The sequence below is a fragment of the Cloeon dipterum genome, chromosome 4 (genome assembly GCF_949628265.1).
Source record: "Cloeon dipterum chromosome 4, ieCloDipt1.1, whole genome shotgun sequence".
Lineage (NCBI taxonomy): Eukaryota > Metazoa > Arthropoda > Insecta > Ephemeroptera > Baetidae > Cloeon > Cloeon dipterum.
The window spans coordinates 8,993,388-9,009,195 of record NC_088789.1 but is presented as its reverse complement, the minus strand read 5'-3'; the positions used below and the strand labels follow the sequence as shown (position 1 = coordinate 9,009,195).

At 38.3% G+C, this 15,808-nt stretch overlaps 1 protein-coding gene across 1 annotated transcript in view; it reads left to right on the top strand.

The window, feature by feature from the left end:
* The first annotated feature begins 10,822 nt into the window (after positions 1-10,822).
* Positions 10,823-15,808, top strand: part of LOC135943590 (parapinopsin-like) — a 41,943-nt gene continuing 36,957 nt past the window's right edge. Inside the window, exon 1 of the mRNA XM_065490219.1 lies at positions 10,823-10,999. Within this exon, the coding sequence (XP_065346291.1) occupies positions 10,856-10,999 (144 nt within the window). The 5' untranslated portion in view covers positions 10,823-10,855. The remainder of the gene's footprint in view (positions 11,000-15,808) is intronic.

The window sequence follows — 15,808 nt, the reverse complement described above, 5'->3', positions numbered from 1 at the left end:
CTCTGCACTGATCATTCTTCATACTCAATCTCTATAAGTTAGGATGTGTGTCTTCCATACACGCTGAGGCACTTCCACACATCTTATAAATATGCATGACGTAACATTTTAAATCAAAACTTAGATACGTAAGTAATCTAAATGGGATTTGGTGATAAATTCACACATGTTATCATTTTGTTGAATGATCTTGCTTGTACCAATATATTAATCAACCATACAAGAAAACAAATTAAAATTTATATTAAAATACTTATTTTAGTTTGAAAAGCTTTTGGGGTAAAATAAAATCCTCTTGTGTATAATACAAAGTAAGAAATGCCTATAGCTAGACTAGAAACAAGCTGCAAAATAGCTTACATTAGGAAAATTCTCTCATAGCACTAACTAAGCCAAATTAGAGGTAAAACAATTTCATTTCAATTGTGAGGCTCAACGGGTTGCGCTGCTGGTACAAACGAGCTACTTGACTTACCAGAGCGGAACTTTCGTCACTAACGTCAACGCTATTGTCAACGTGCCAGAGTTGCATTTCATACGTATTTATGGACACTTAAACTAAAAAATTGCGTTCGACAGTTCCTTATTTCACCGAAAACTGCTGCTGAAGCAACAATTGTACAAATTGTACCATTATGTGCATAGAAATTTTATTATTCAATTGTGTTTAAGGTGGTTACGTACCAAAAGCTTTATTTGACAAAAATAGTATAATTAAATCTCCGTCTGATATGGAAATATTTTTAATGATCCCTCTGTTATTAAATTTGGTTTTCATTCTTGTTCTTTACGGCATTTCAAAATTAAAAATTGTTCATTTATTCTCCTTTGAAATATTCTGTGCTGTTACATACTTGTGCAGAAGAAACAACTTTGCTTTGTATGGCTCAAAAACTGAAACAGTTTTCAAACGTTTGCATTTTTAATTACGTTCACAACAGTGTCCTTGGATAGACCTGCAAGATAAATTACCTCTATTCTATTTTGCATCTTGGAAGAGAAGAGACAAATAAATAACCATTTTTAGCCTGGCGTTGGGTGCTGTGTAATAACAATGAATGTGAAAAATCCATTCAAGATGAATGATGTTGCGCGTTTGTGAATTAATATTGATTGAATTCTTTTGTTTGTAATAATCATATAATGAAAGTTTGGTAACAGTGGGCACGTCCCTAAACGCCTCTCTCGAAGTCGGTTCGTTTTAAAGAGATGTCAACACGCACGCACTCAAACAAGGAGAATTTTCGATAGGCCACTTCATAGCAATTAGCACTTCATCGCGGCCAAGGATACAGCACACAATGCGGTCTCTCTAACGCGAAGCAAGCCACACTGCTCGTGGACAATGATTGTTGACAAAAGGAACGTTTCGTGGGTAGTTTAACTGCCAAATTGAAATCTATATTTGATTTAATTCAATTTTAGAGCAATAACAATTTGATTAAAATGATTTATAAAAAAATGACGATGTCCAGAGAACCATTACCTTCCATAAAAAGCATTTTAGTTTTGCACAGATAATTGGCATTTGGTGAAATTTGTCAACGTGAGTCAAATGTGTGAGTGTGTGGTTTAAATCATTTTTAATTACGAATCATACAAATTATTAAATCCAAGTTTACTGCTGTAATTTTTTTGCAAGGATTCCAAAAATAATATCCTGGTTTACAGATTGGACGGAGCATCTTGAAAACCTTGAAATCCACTTTCGCAAAGATATCGATCATATGCAAATAAAAGCATGGCTACTGCTGTCTGTCTGACCTCGGAGAAGCTTCTTGAAGTAACCAGAAGCCAATATGACTGTGCTGAAGTCGAGAGGAAAGCAAAGAAAGTGCGGCATGATATGGCGTGTGAAGCGTTAATTAAGCAAACGAAGTGAGAAAACCAGCTCTCCCACGCAGCAATCAGAATGGGACGAAAAAGAGCCAGCCAAGCGGAGAGAGCAGTCAATAAAGATCTACTTGACCCTTGGCGAGAGCGCACAAAAATCCTCGACTCTATGCTCTGATTGCTCTCCAGCGGATTGCTTTGTCTGTGCTCTCCGCTCAATTTTTTGTATACTCCGCTCTAATTTTGCTTAAGGACGACAACGCAAAACAAGAGTTTAATCATGTCTGAAGAGAGGACGATTCCTACCTGCGCGGTCGGGAGTGTTTCTTTCTTTTCTACTTTCTGAGAGTTGAGGATGCAAATGGCCCTGGTCAGAACACTCCCGGCGCGAAAAATTCTCAAGCTTGGATTTCATACTTCCTGTGTTAATCACAGTTAAATGGGTGATTTTTACGTGTAGGAAAACAAACGATGAAACAAAATGCATGTTGTGCTAACTGGAATGAGTTTCTGGCATGTTTGAACATTGGGAAATGATGATGTCGGCATGAATTTGCAAGGAATGTAAATGAGTGCAGATAAAAATGAATATTGACAGCATTGTGATAGTGACTATCATGCATATTTGCAAGTTTACTCTCATCTATGCATATAAGGTAGATAAATAGTATACATGCGGTCACAAAATTATTTTGAATTAGAGATAACAAAGCAATCGGAAAATTGATTTATCAGACAATATAGTCATCACCATGCGAGTGTTGAAAATCACACACAATTAATTTTGATGATCCCATATATTTGAGAATTCCAAATATATAAAATTTATTGATGGCTCATATAGAGTTCTCAGCGCTGCCGGCTGAAACGGTTGCAGCCGAATGTTGTGCCGGCGGCGACAGCTGAGCATTTTAGCCGGTGGCTGACTAAATTTCAAAGTGAGAAGTTTGATTGTGCTGAGCCGGAGACCAACTTTTCAATATTTTTCGAAAATTTTCGACCGGTGGCAAATTTACGGTGGCAGGTAGCTGACCACGTGACCCAAATATTAGCCAGCGCGCGGCGCAGCGCGACTGGCTGAGACCCCTTGTGGCTTATGATCGATCAGAGTGCAATTACTGAAGTTTAGAGAGAATCTTCTATTATACTACTGTAGTATGAGCTAATTATATCAGTGAGCGAATCTGATTTTATATTTATTTATTTATTTATATTTTTTTCATAAATTTTACATTCTCGAAAATTTTAAGGAACGCAGACCCAAACAGACACAACGGATTTCACAAATAAAAATTTTCATAGAAATGTGCAAAATATTAATCAAGCGTTCTGGCACGTTTGCGAGGGAACTTTGATTTAACATATTCGCACATAACTTATTATTGAAACTATATACTTCTAAATATTTTTGGATATTTAATGTATCAATTAAATGTGATTCCAATTATATTGAACATAATGTCGTGTAGATTTTTAACGTCCTTTTACAAAAAGGACAATAGCATTTTTTTGGTAACTTACGGTTTGGTACCATTCAAATTAGAAAAACTGATTAAAATTAATTAATAAAACGTAGATTTCCCTCTTGATTTTAAAAGCCTCTTCAAGGTTACCAAAACCAAAAATGATACAAAATGAATAAATTTGGCTAAACGAGTAAAAGCCTGAAGGAAAGAAAGTTCCTAATTCAAAATTATACAATAACGGTCGTCTGTAATGCTTAGCAAGATAAAACAAGTGGCCACAGTGCGAGCTCGAGTACACCAAATTGTTTACACGAAGGAAATTTATGCAACATTAAAACCATCTTCTTTAGAAGAAAATTGCGTACTCTAATGTAGCGGACAAGCAGAGAAAAATCTAGTTGCACTTGCTTTGGGAGTTGTGAAATGAAGAGATTATAGGTCTCTGGGATTCTCTTCGTTCTCTTCCATTGTTTCTCATTTCTCTCCTTTTTTGACAGATAGCTTGTTGGTACACAAGGACAGAAAACGACGACGTCTGCCCAGAATGCTAAGGCAACGCACCCCAGAGCAAGCAAGAATAAGAGGAACGAGTGCTTAAGAGATTAGTTTGCTCGCTTGCAACACACTTCATTGATCCCCAGCCCCAGCTCATATTCCTCTGTTTTTTCGCGCGCTATGAAAGAAAGTATATGAGGAGAGATATATGTATTCTGTTGCTGCACTTTCGCGGAGCACTGAAGAGAGGAGAGAGAGAGAACACACACACACACACACACACACACACACACACACACACACACACACACACACACACACACACACACACACCAAAAAATCGCGAGCGTACTCTCTGAATCAAGTCGGCAGATAAATCAAGCGCGAGAGCGGACGTAATTGGATTTCGGAAGCTGTCGTGCCTCAAGAACGGCTCAAGTCACTCAAGAAAAATATTATTGTATCAATTTTCAGATATGAGTTTGCTTTTTCAGGGTATTATTGTATTATTTATTCAAGTGAGATTAAGTGTGAGCAAATCCAATTCCTAAAGAAATATTTGATTATTCTAATAGATAGATAGAATATTTATTAAACGCCAACGGCGTACAACTATTTCCAGCATTTATATGAGGCAGCTTTGGTTATTCTAATATAATTATTTTCAATGTGATTTTATTGTGAAACTTTTATCATTCAAAATGGTATACCTGTAAATATTTCACCATTAATTGAATACAATTAGTTTTGATTTGAATTTGCTCCATTTCGTGGGCAAATATTCTGACAAGATAGCAGCAAAGATAAAACGTACAAATCTATACTAGCATTGTCCCCAGTAAGGTGAGAATTACAAAATTAGTGGAATGTTTTGCTATAGAACAAACGTGGATGAAAGTAACTTACCGTCATAGCTTTGTGAGTTTACTCTGCCATTCAAACTAAATTCTCTGGCTATCAAGAAAAGCGATCAACAGGTAGGCTGTCAGGTTATTTACATTATTAATTTCTGATTATTAGGTAACTATTTATAATCAAGCGAATTGTTACAAGTGCGCATCTGCCGAACGGGTAATGAAAGGGTTAATCCCCATTTTGCATGCTAGTAAAAGCTAAATAGCCGCAGGGGGATTAGCATTATTCAACCATCATAAATCATTTAGTACTTAGAGAAGCAGTGAGCTACATTACTACCCTGTCACGTGGACACCACATATCTTACACAACAAAGGCACAAGGGCGCAGGAAGGCAGTTTGCGGCACAATTAGCGTGCCCTCAGCCTGCAACTACTCTTTCTTACTCCCTTGCGTCGGATTTCGTGCCGTCCGAGTAGTCGGCGCAACAAAGAACCGCGGTGGTTAATCAAAGCAGTTAGAATTCAACGTCGTCGGCCGCAATCAAATTAATTACTCTGTGCGAGCCATACAGATTTAGCAATCCCTGCAGACGCCACGCGGCAGAGAAAGCGAGACCAAATGCGCAACCAGCGCGATAAACGTGCAGGTCACGCCTCGAAAAGCGGACGAGATGCGTGCTAAAATAATCCGATTAAACACACCTTGCATAACAATAAAATTAGCAGCACGTGTGCGAGTGAATCTGAGCTTAATGTGAGTGTGGTTATAAATAACTAGAATAGTTATTATTTTTGCAATCTCAAAACAAAATCCCATAGCGGAAACCCACTTCCATAAGAGGCGATAAATCTATTACCGCTTAATAGACAGTTATTGTGAAACAAATGTTACACAACAATATTCTTTTCCCGGTTGTTAGGCAAATTTCACCATTATCAAAGTGTTAACTACATGGCTGAATAACCTTTTGATAATACTTTAACTTCTTCTATTTGGCCGCTTAAATCTGCACGTAATTTAGGGGTGCTGTAAATTCGTAAGGCATCACTTGCATTAATTAATCCCAGAAGGCACGGGTCTTTTCTAACTCTGTGAAGCTGGACGAGTATGAGCAAGTTTCGGCTTTTTCAAAACTCTGTCAAACTTCCAAATTTCTAGATGAGTATGTCACAGCTGGTCGAGTTTTGGACTAGTCTTGGTGTTTAGGCATCTAGTCAGTCATATTTTAAAAGCTGTGAGTAATCTCGAAACATCCATAAATAGCTGGTTGCAACATTTACTAGCTGAATTTGGAACACTTACATTTGAATTTGGGAAATTCGGCTAGCATATAAGATACAAGTGCCGTTTCTAATAATAGACGCGACATAAATTTCACCTTGGTGTTTGAGCACTTCCAAATGAATGATCAAACTGCATCCATTCCTATATTTTTATGTCACTCTGCCGTGTGCAGAAAAAAAGTTGATTTCCACAGTCCCGATGCGATATAACAAAATTTATCCACTCATAAATATTTGATGAAAAGCTAGTTTATTTACTGCTCAAATTGCTTTCAACGTCACTCCTTACAGTTCTAGTATTCAATTTCCTTTTTAATTCCAATGATGTATCAACTAACTAGAAGGAAACACAGAATATGTAAATGTCAAATGAGGAAGAAATCACCTGTCAGATGAAATGAGGTTATATGAAGGAAATTATTGAAGAAATTACGGTTCAACTATTACTTCTCAATTTAAATTTATATGCAAAATAGGTCATTTTATTGGTTACCCTAAATTCATTTAGCAGCCCAAAAGATTTTCAGCAGCGAGCAGCCCTATAATACGTCACATGTGGGCAGCATGTGCTAAATGTAAGTCCACGTTTAACGTGGGTTCAAATACATTTAAGTGTACATTGGTGTCGTTTTCATTTGTACGGTAGTGCCTGAATTGCACAAATTTGAGCTCAAAAATTTTTTGGAAAGCCATTTTTTAACCTCTGCTCAGCACTTCCCATGGACTATGAGCTCAACAGGTCCCATAATAACACCGCCGAGTGGATAACATGGAACAAGTGGCCCGAGTGGCCGCAGAGGATCTTGGGCCCAATGTGGCCATCTTTTTGCCTCACTACACCGAGGTTTTTTAATGAAACGCCAGAAATTCGTCCCTAAAGCCGCTGGAAAGGTGCGTAAACCAGCAAGTGGCGAGTCGGCGCCAGTGTGCCTCCCAGCCCGTTGAGCTTTTTGAGCATTTCGAGTCACTAAATTTTGCACACCTTTTGCCAACTCTGACATTGGGCAGCCAGTATTAGTTCCACGAACTGCTCAAACATCTTGCATTGCTTTGACCCTCTTACGAATGCCTTTTTGAGAAGCAAAATTTTCATGTATTGAACCATTTACATATATTGAACCATACACGTTTTAGATCCGTGATAAGATATTTTCTACAATTTAAAAAACTTAATTTATATATTATGTTATTTCTGGTTTTTCAAAGGTCAATCGACCTTTGACGAGATGTGCCAGCTTTCGGTGGCCACGCTTGGCTATAAGCACTTACTCATCCTGCTAGACTTCTCAAAAAATCGAAAAACACAAAGCATTCTTAATTTGCAGAATTAAATGTTCTGTTTAAACGTTACTTTACAATATATAACCCGCACGAAAGGGTGTCACTTCTAGGAGACAAAGGTACATTTTTATCAATAGAATGATCATGTTGAGTTGTTGGTAAACAGCTACAGTACTTTTAAATAAGATAAAAATTTCAATGTGGGACACCCTCTACTTTGCAGAGCATAAACCCGAAACGGCTACAATGTATGCATATGTCTGTTAGACACGTCTCTCGTTTTTATTTTTTCTTATTGTCCAACTCAGTGCAGCTCCTCCGCTGGATGATATTTGGTGCTGCAAGATAAAGCAGCTGATCGGGCAAACCGTTTTCTGCGTTTGCTGCACGATTTCCAACAATGAGCCTTTTCACTTTTTGCCCAAACGTGAGAATGTCATTTGTCACAGACAAGAACAGAGTGAAGCTAAACTCTATATCTAGAAGGAGACTTAACCTTTCGCGCGGCACTTGAAAGGAAAGTTGCGTTCGCTCAGACGGTATATATACTCATGAATTTTTAATCAGACGCGTGCTTGCATTTTGCATCAAGGGAATGCCCTTCCCGTGTCAAAATGTTGACCTGGATGAATTATTAGTCGCCAGCCAAGAGCGTGGAGCCGCATAGATCAAATTGCGGTGCATGCATATAAATCCGCAGAAGACATGTCAACGCCAATCTGCTTTGCCTCTCCCTCTCGTTTGCCATTCTCAAGTTTAGCTGCATTCAAAGCAGGAAAATCAAAATGAGGCTGATGTGAGCTCATAATAGGAGTAAGAAGCGTAGCACGCATAAAGATGATCTATTTGAAGCTCAACAGTGAGTTGCTCGCTGTCAGCTCGTTATCGCTTTAGCTCACGTCAGACCCTTAACGCGACGCTAATTGCACATTGTACACTGTTTAATAATCGCGCAACCGGTATTCCGCTCGCTTCATATTCTTAGAACACAAATTCAAGGGTGAATTTAGAGACTATATTTTAATTGGTGATTAATGCATTCATGGTTTAAAATTTTCCCTAAAGGGAGACATTTCTGATGATGGAGAAATGATCGAACTTTTCCTCGTTGGTTGAAGTTAAGATTTATATTATTCTCAACATGTTTCGGCTCCAACTGGTGCCCTAGTCATGAGGGGGTCTAAACACGTAGGTTCTCAGGTACAAACATGTCGAGAATAATAAAAATCTCAACTTCAACCAACGAGGACACTTTCCATTATTTCTCCGTCATTTACTTTGCTTGAATTTGTGTACATAAGTGTGTGTTGCAAATCTTTTCGCAAATTTAGATTAACTTTTATGAATAAACCAGAGTGCATTTTTATTGTTGGTTCAAATCTGTTGTAACAAAATGTTGAGTATGCTTAAAAGCAATTTTTGGGTTAAAGAACAGTTTACAATAAACAATACCAAACCATCATTTTTGTGATAAATCATTTTCACTCAGTAACAAGGCAGAAATCGTAACTTTTTGTTAAGTCACTATGGTGGTCAATGATTAATCCACAGATCTACGTAACTGTGTTTGTTTTATCAGGAGCAGATGGGCTGACATTAATTTGCATAACATCCGAACGAACGGCTAACCTGTTGTCATGTCTCTTCGTTGAATGGGGTCGATGAGAGTCTGGTAATTAATGATTCCACCAGCTTGATAAATTGAGTTTACTTGAAAGCCATAAATTTCCCTTGAAGAGCAGAAATTTTTTATCCAACTTGCATTTTTTGCATTAAGTTTTGTATCAAAGTCACGGCATTTATTCAAAATTGTTTGACTTCATTATTTATGATTTTGGAGTTAAAACACTATTACTATCCTTGATAAATTTTTAGCTTTTCAACGCAATTGAAAATGTATATTATGAAGCGCTGTTCCAACAACTTGTCTGCCGTTCAGTGCTTAGCAACTATCTCAGTCCATTGTAGCGAAAAGAGCTCTTATCTAGTCAAGAATAAACAAGACACATGTAGAGATGCATTTCGAATCTCGATTTAATATGTGATGCTGCATTCTCTGTCTGAAGAGAAATCCAGCTGGTAATCATTTAAGTGCAGTTAGACGTCTCCTTTTCACCTAACAAGTCAGCATTTCTGCAGTCATTCCAACAGGCAAGGAAAGCGCAAAGTGCAGAAATAAACACGAGGCTTATTGCGTGCTCTTGGTCATGCATTTCAAGGGGGGTAAGTTAAACAGGAAACTCATTTCGTCCAAAAGCTGCCTATTGAGCAACGGACTTAAGCAGTGTTTGAATTACTTCTCATCAGATCCTTGTAAATGAAAATCCTTCCCTCCGAGATGACACAGTTCCACTTATCAAAAGGTTCAAAATTAGCTAAGAATTTAATAAGAGCTGAAACAGATTCTTCTGTACCGCAATGTTTTATTTAAATAATTGTATATATTCATTATACCAGGAATCACTCGATAAAACTTTATTTTTGGCACATTAACACACGCTATGCCCGTTGGCTCACATATTAAGGCATTCTCAAGAGTTTCAAATCAGTGGGAGATATTTGAGCAGTTCGGTTATCTAACACTGGCTGCCCAATGTTAGAGAGAATTTAGTGATTCGAAATGCTCAAATAAATCAACGGGCTGGGAGGCGCACCGAAGCGAACTCGCCACTTGCTGGTTTTCGCTCCTTTCCAGCTGCTTTAGGGACAAATGCCTGGTGTTTCAATAAAAGACCTCGTTGCGGGGATGCGAAAAGATGGCCGCATTGGGCCCAAGCTCTTCTGCGGCCACTCGGGCCCGATGTTATCTTCTCAACGGTATTATTAAAACCTGGTGAACTCATAGCCCATGGGATGTGCTGAGCAGAGGTTATAAAAACAATATTAATATATTTTTGCTCGCTTGCCAGAAATTTTATATATATTGTAAGTTTTTATTGGAAAAAAACGTGGTAACTGATTGCTCAATAAATTATAGTGCCCCCTGGTGTAAAAATAATTTTTTAAATTATTATTTGGAATTTAATTTTATTTATGCATTTATTCGATACAACTGTTTTAAGATCTCCTGCGTCGTCTGAACATTTCAAAGCATGTCAAAATTTTATACTGAGTCATTTTCACGCTGTTGTCGCTTTTAGGTACTCATCTGCAATATTTATGATGGTTCACCTGTAATTGATCGTTCTTACCATTTGCAGCTCTAACTTAACATGTCATGAGCTTTCCTTAAAAATCAATCATTTTTTTAATATGAAAAATAAAATTTAAACATTTCAGCTGGTCAATAAGCACTCAAACGAACGCAAACAATATATTACCATAAGCTCGCTAAAAGCACAGCCAACATCCATGCATTAATATTCATCAATACGAGTGCACAGTATACGCATCAGACGCTGGTGCGCCTATCCTATCCGAGCTTTTTAATCCTAAGTAAGTTGGAAACAAATGAGCTAACAAACAGCAGCGATGTGCCGAAAATCCGGCGGCAGCGTGAGAGAAATTCGGTTGATGCAGCGGCGGACGTGCGAAGGGAGCGAGCGAGCGAGGGGGTGGTTTAGGCAGCGCATGCCTGACAACCAGTATATCAGCCGGCAAGGCGGGCGATTGTTGCAGTTGGCCCTGCACGGTGCCGCCATGAACAGCTCCGAAGGGCTCCACGAGGAGCTCCTCATGGAGCCCAGTGGCTACCTCGCCACCTCAGTCACCCTCTTCTTCATAGGTTTCATAGGTTTCTTCGCCAACCTCACCGTCATCATTCTCTTCCTTAAAAATAAGCAGGTACGATTTCTTGAGCTCGATATCTTAAAATATTGTCACCTTTCAGACGTGGTCTTTTTCCTGGTTTAAGCACATTAACCTTAAAATATATCGGTAGTGTGAAGAAAAAATAGTGAATTCATAACATAATCTAAAACTTCACACACGAAAATATATAAATGTTTTTGCTGTTGTTCCAAGCACTGACGTGAAATTTGTTTCATCGTTGGTAAACTCAATCTTAAGACAAAGTTTTCGCTCAAAGACCAACCAAATAAAATAATCCAATAAATCTTCCCGCATTAGATTGTCTCTTTGGCATTTTTTTCTGGCTGTTTCTATATTGTTCTCATAATGATATTATCGCTCCATCGCACAATAGCAAATCGTTCCTCGTTTGTTGTTTGGTAGCAATCGCAAAAACACTTTCTGCCTTTCGATTTCAGAAATTTTTCTGAACAGCACCAACGTAATTGTCAAAATTGCAAAAAAACATTATTCTTTATTAGTTTTTTATAAAAGGAAAAATCATGTGCTTTGTCTCACGTATAAAACGAAAATTACTCAAAACGTATAAATGACTCAACGGAATCAACTGGAAATTAAAATATTTAACTTTTTTAACTTCATATTATTTAGATAATATTATGCTAAAAGGGTAATTATTCGCTCTCTCGGTCCTTGTTTCTCGCATTGCAGCAGAATGTTTTAATGTTGGGGTTATACACCCAAGCATTTCACTTCTTTTAACTCACAGTATGTTTAATTTCGCTACTCGAGATCAATTTCAAACGTTTCAATCAAAATCTTGGTGAAAATGGCATCTGTTTCAAAAGTTTTCTATAAAAGCTTGTGTGAGACCGACGCGTCAAAACTTGAAAAATGCAATGAGGTGTTATGAACAAGATTCGAAAGCGGCTCAGATGTTTCTTGCCTTCTTAAATACGTTAGTTTTTCCTCAATGCATAAAATAGAAGGATTCATTTTTCCAACGCAGCTGCAAAACTACTTTTCATCATTTTACGGCCGAGGCTTTGAATATGTGCATAGACTGTAATAAAAATCACAGCATTCATAGCTGTTTCTGTGTTAATAGAGGCCAATTAACAGGCTGAGTTCTGAAAAGACTAGTATTTCATGTGGTTATGCGGTGCCGGCAATTTTTCAAATAGATCGTGGTTTGACAGTTCAAAACAATGAAACTCCTCTGACGGATTTGTTCGATATTACCCTACAAAAGAATACGTATACATATTGTTTATGTTAAAAAAGATAATATGCCTTTCCGAATAATTGTTGTTGGCTCAGGAAATCATCAACTATGGTGCGAGAGTTTCCGAGAGTTAATTGAATTTCAGTGGCAAGACGTCATTGTAGCTGTTGGATGTTTGTTATTGCGTTTCTGCTATAATTGCACACGTGCTTTGTGATGGAAGGTGAAACACATACTTTTTGTGTTGTATATAACCATAAAGTAATTAACTCTAGCTGATTTTTATTGACTTTTTGTGCGCCCGTATACTGACTGGGAAGAATCTACTTTTCATTGCCTTATATACTTCCATTTATTTTGCATTTTACAATACGATTTTTTGTCCAGGCAATTTCGATAGCCATATTGGCTGATGTGATTAATTGAAAGCCTATACCACTTGGCGTTCACAAATTTGAATTGCTCTCATACTTGCTTTTGTGAAGAGCAGATGCTGCGATATGCTTGATATTTTTATTTTTATCTCTGCATTCAATTTAATTTTCGAGCTGCTATTATGAGATCTAGGGCAATCTACGAAATGCTAAGCTCATGTCCATGAAGCTTATAAATATGATGCTTTCGTTTCATATAGGCTGTGTCAGAAATCGTTATGACCTTTACGAGTCAAACATGAATAAGAAAAGCTGCTAATGTTTAGACGATTTACACCGGTAACTTCGAAGGAACAAATTAATTACGTAGCACGGCTTCCTTCGTCAAACCCGTCAAACGACTTCAAAGTCGATTTGGTCATGCAACCCGCTCGACAGCTAGACCAAGCCGGTTGCATGCGTCGCCAAGCGAACACTCGCCGTTTTGATTTAGATTCATAGCTTGAATGAACACTTCATCAGCATGTAAATAATTCTTATGAAAAATTCATCAAGGCGAATATTGCGTGGAATCCATTATGAGCAAAATTTGCCCCGGACGTGGCGTTTGAAGTTGCCAAACTGAATACATGCGTGTGAATGGCCAACGGCGGCTCAAAGCGAATTGGAATATAGCCACAGAGAAACAGCTCTGAATTGTTTGTGTGCCGTCGGGCTAATTACTTGCAACATGAAATAGGAAAACGAACCCCCTGTTGTCGCCCACACTAAACTAATTACTGTCGTAAACCTCTTTTGCCAATTATTTTGCGAGCATTTTCAACAAATATGTTGAATCTGGACCTCATTAGCATTGCTCCGCGGTCAAAAGAGGTAAACCATACCTTCCTAAAACATGAAATAATATGAATTTGAATCTGCACAGTGGCAATAGCATGAATTTCTTAATTTTAAAAGTCGAATATTATTTAAATATTTGTGTTTTTTGGCATATTTGCAAGTGTTCGGACAGCACAGGTGATATTACAGTACCGAAGATATACGCAAATTAAGTACAATTTCAATTCCAAATCGTGCGTGTAAGGGAGTGCTTACTAACGAGGAGTGAGCGGTCTGCGTGAGCCATCAAGTGACTCTGCTATAGGCAGAACAAAAATTAATCAGACACCTACAGTAATTTAACCCGCGATTTTTACAAACCTAAATTTATTCATATATCACTGCTCCTGAATCATACAGCATGACGGCCAAAAACACGGTAAAATCAACTTATTCAAACGTGAACCAGCTCGGTCGGCGCACCAAACCCACTACAGCACACGATGCGGGTACACTTGGAGAAGAAAGAAGATGCGTGTTGCATCTGATATGCGTTCGTTCCTCTTAACAAAAAATGAGACAAAAATAAATATTTTTGGGTGAGAATAATTGCAACGAATACATATAGATCATTGAAGCTTTTTCCAAAACAGTTTTCTGGGGGGGAATCAGTTCAACAAGACTGGGAAAGAAACCCTAAATAAAAAATTAGAAATACTCATTTAGTATGGAACAAATTCAATAATATCCCAATAACAATCCCAGCCCGTTGGCTCGCATTGTTAAGGCACTCTCAGGAGTGTCAAAGCAATGAGAGGTATTTGAGCAGTTCGGAGATCTAATACTGGCTACCCAATGTCAGAAATGGCAAAAAGTGGTTAGTTTAGTGACTCGAAATGCTCAAATTGCTCAACGGGCTGGGAGGCGCACCGGCGCCGACTCGCTACTACTTGCTGGTTTGCACCTTTCCAGCATGCGTGATTTGGCTTCACGGGACGAATGTCTAGCGTTTCAATGCAGTCCTCGGTGCGGAGGCAAGTGGCCCTTGAGTGGACTGGGTCCCTGTGCGGCCTGGTGCGCCCATGTTATCCGTTCGCGGTGTTATTGGGACCCGAGTTTCAGCATTCGTGCTAGTGCAGTGCGCGCCCTTCCCTGTCCTCGGATAGGGATAAAAAGAGCAAAAAAGGCATCAAACAGGTTAACTTTGATGTAAACTTTTGTAAACCCGATGAATTTACGCCCAAAAATTTGGGGTGCAATGGTGGCCACGAAGGAAACGAAATCACCTCCACTGGTCTAATTTTTTTGAACCTAAAAATTAACAAATAAAGGTTGCTTTGTTGTTGTGCTTGTGAATTTCATATGCAAGGAGAGCGAGTAACGTGGTTATACAGGACGCTTCTCTTTTTTATTGTACTCAGCACTTATAGCACAGTCAATAGTTTTCATCGACCGGTGATTCTAAATCCTTTTCAGTTGGTTCAGTGGTATGGACTTTGTTTTGCAAACAACCACCGCTAACACATGCCTTGAGGGGCCGAAAAATCCACTGTATACATACAGTACGCGAACGTTCTAAATAGTTAACTTATCAATTATTCACTTCTGACCTCCAATTCTGGTCGTAAATCCACACAGAATAAAGAGCCAAATTTCATGTTTTGTTCCGATTTTTTAATTAAGCCCTTGTGTGTATTTTCTATTTCAGATCCAATAATAAAGCTGATTATGAATCTTGTTGGTCTGCGAAGTGCTAGTTTTTTCAATTGGTTCCATTTGAGGATGAAGCTCTCAAACATAAAATATGAAATAATAGAAACGAGTGGCCAAAAGGGTTTTGCTACTAAACAAATAATGGATTAAACGAGAGTTTCAGGCGCAATACACCCGACTTTCCAGGGAAATTTAATTGCGTGGGCACGTTATGTTTGTGTTTGCGTGGTGATTACATAACAAAATAGTTTTGTTGTGCGTTGGCCCAATCCTACGCTGATTGAGCTCTGTTCCTGGGACTAGCCAACTTTTTGCGCTCCTCGATTTGCCATATATATCCCACCCACGAGCAGTCAGAGTTGAACTTTGCTGTCACTTGCGGATTTATAATATATTTTTCTTCATTTCCTTCCACTGGGAAGATGATTAAATTAGGAGAAGTTCAAGAAATGCCTCATGAAAACTGTCAAAATTTTAAAAGTGGTTAAATGCCGAGGCTCTCGCGCGTTCCATTATAAACTCAGAGAGAAATTAAGCACGTCACTTTCAAAGTTAGAGAGGAAATTTATTCGTTAACAACTTTCACGCCCTTCATCTTTGTCTCCCTTTTTTTCTTTGTCTTGCACTTCCATTGACAAGCCAATTTCATGCTGATCGATTCTTTAACACTCTTTGAGTTTTTGTATTGCCTAAAAATCCATCTAGAATACA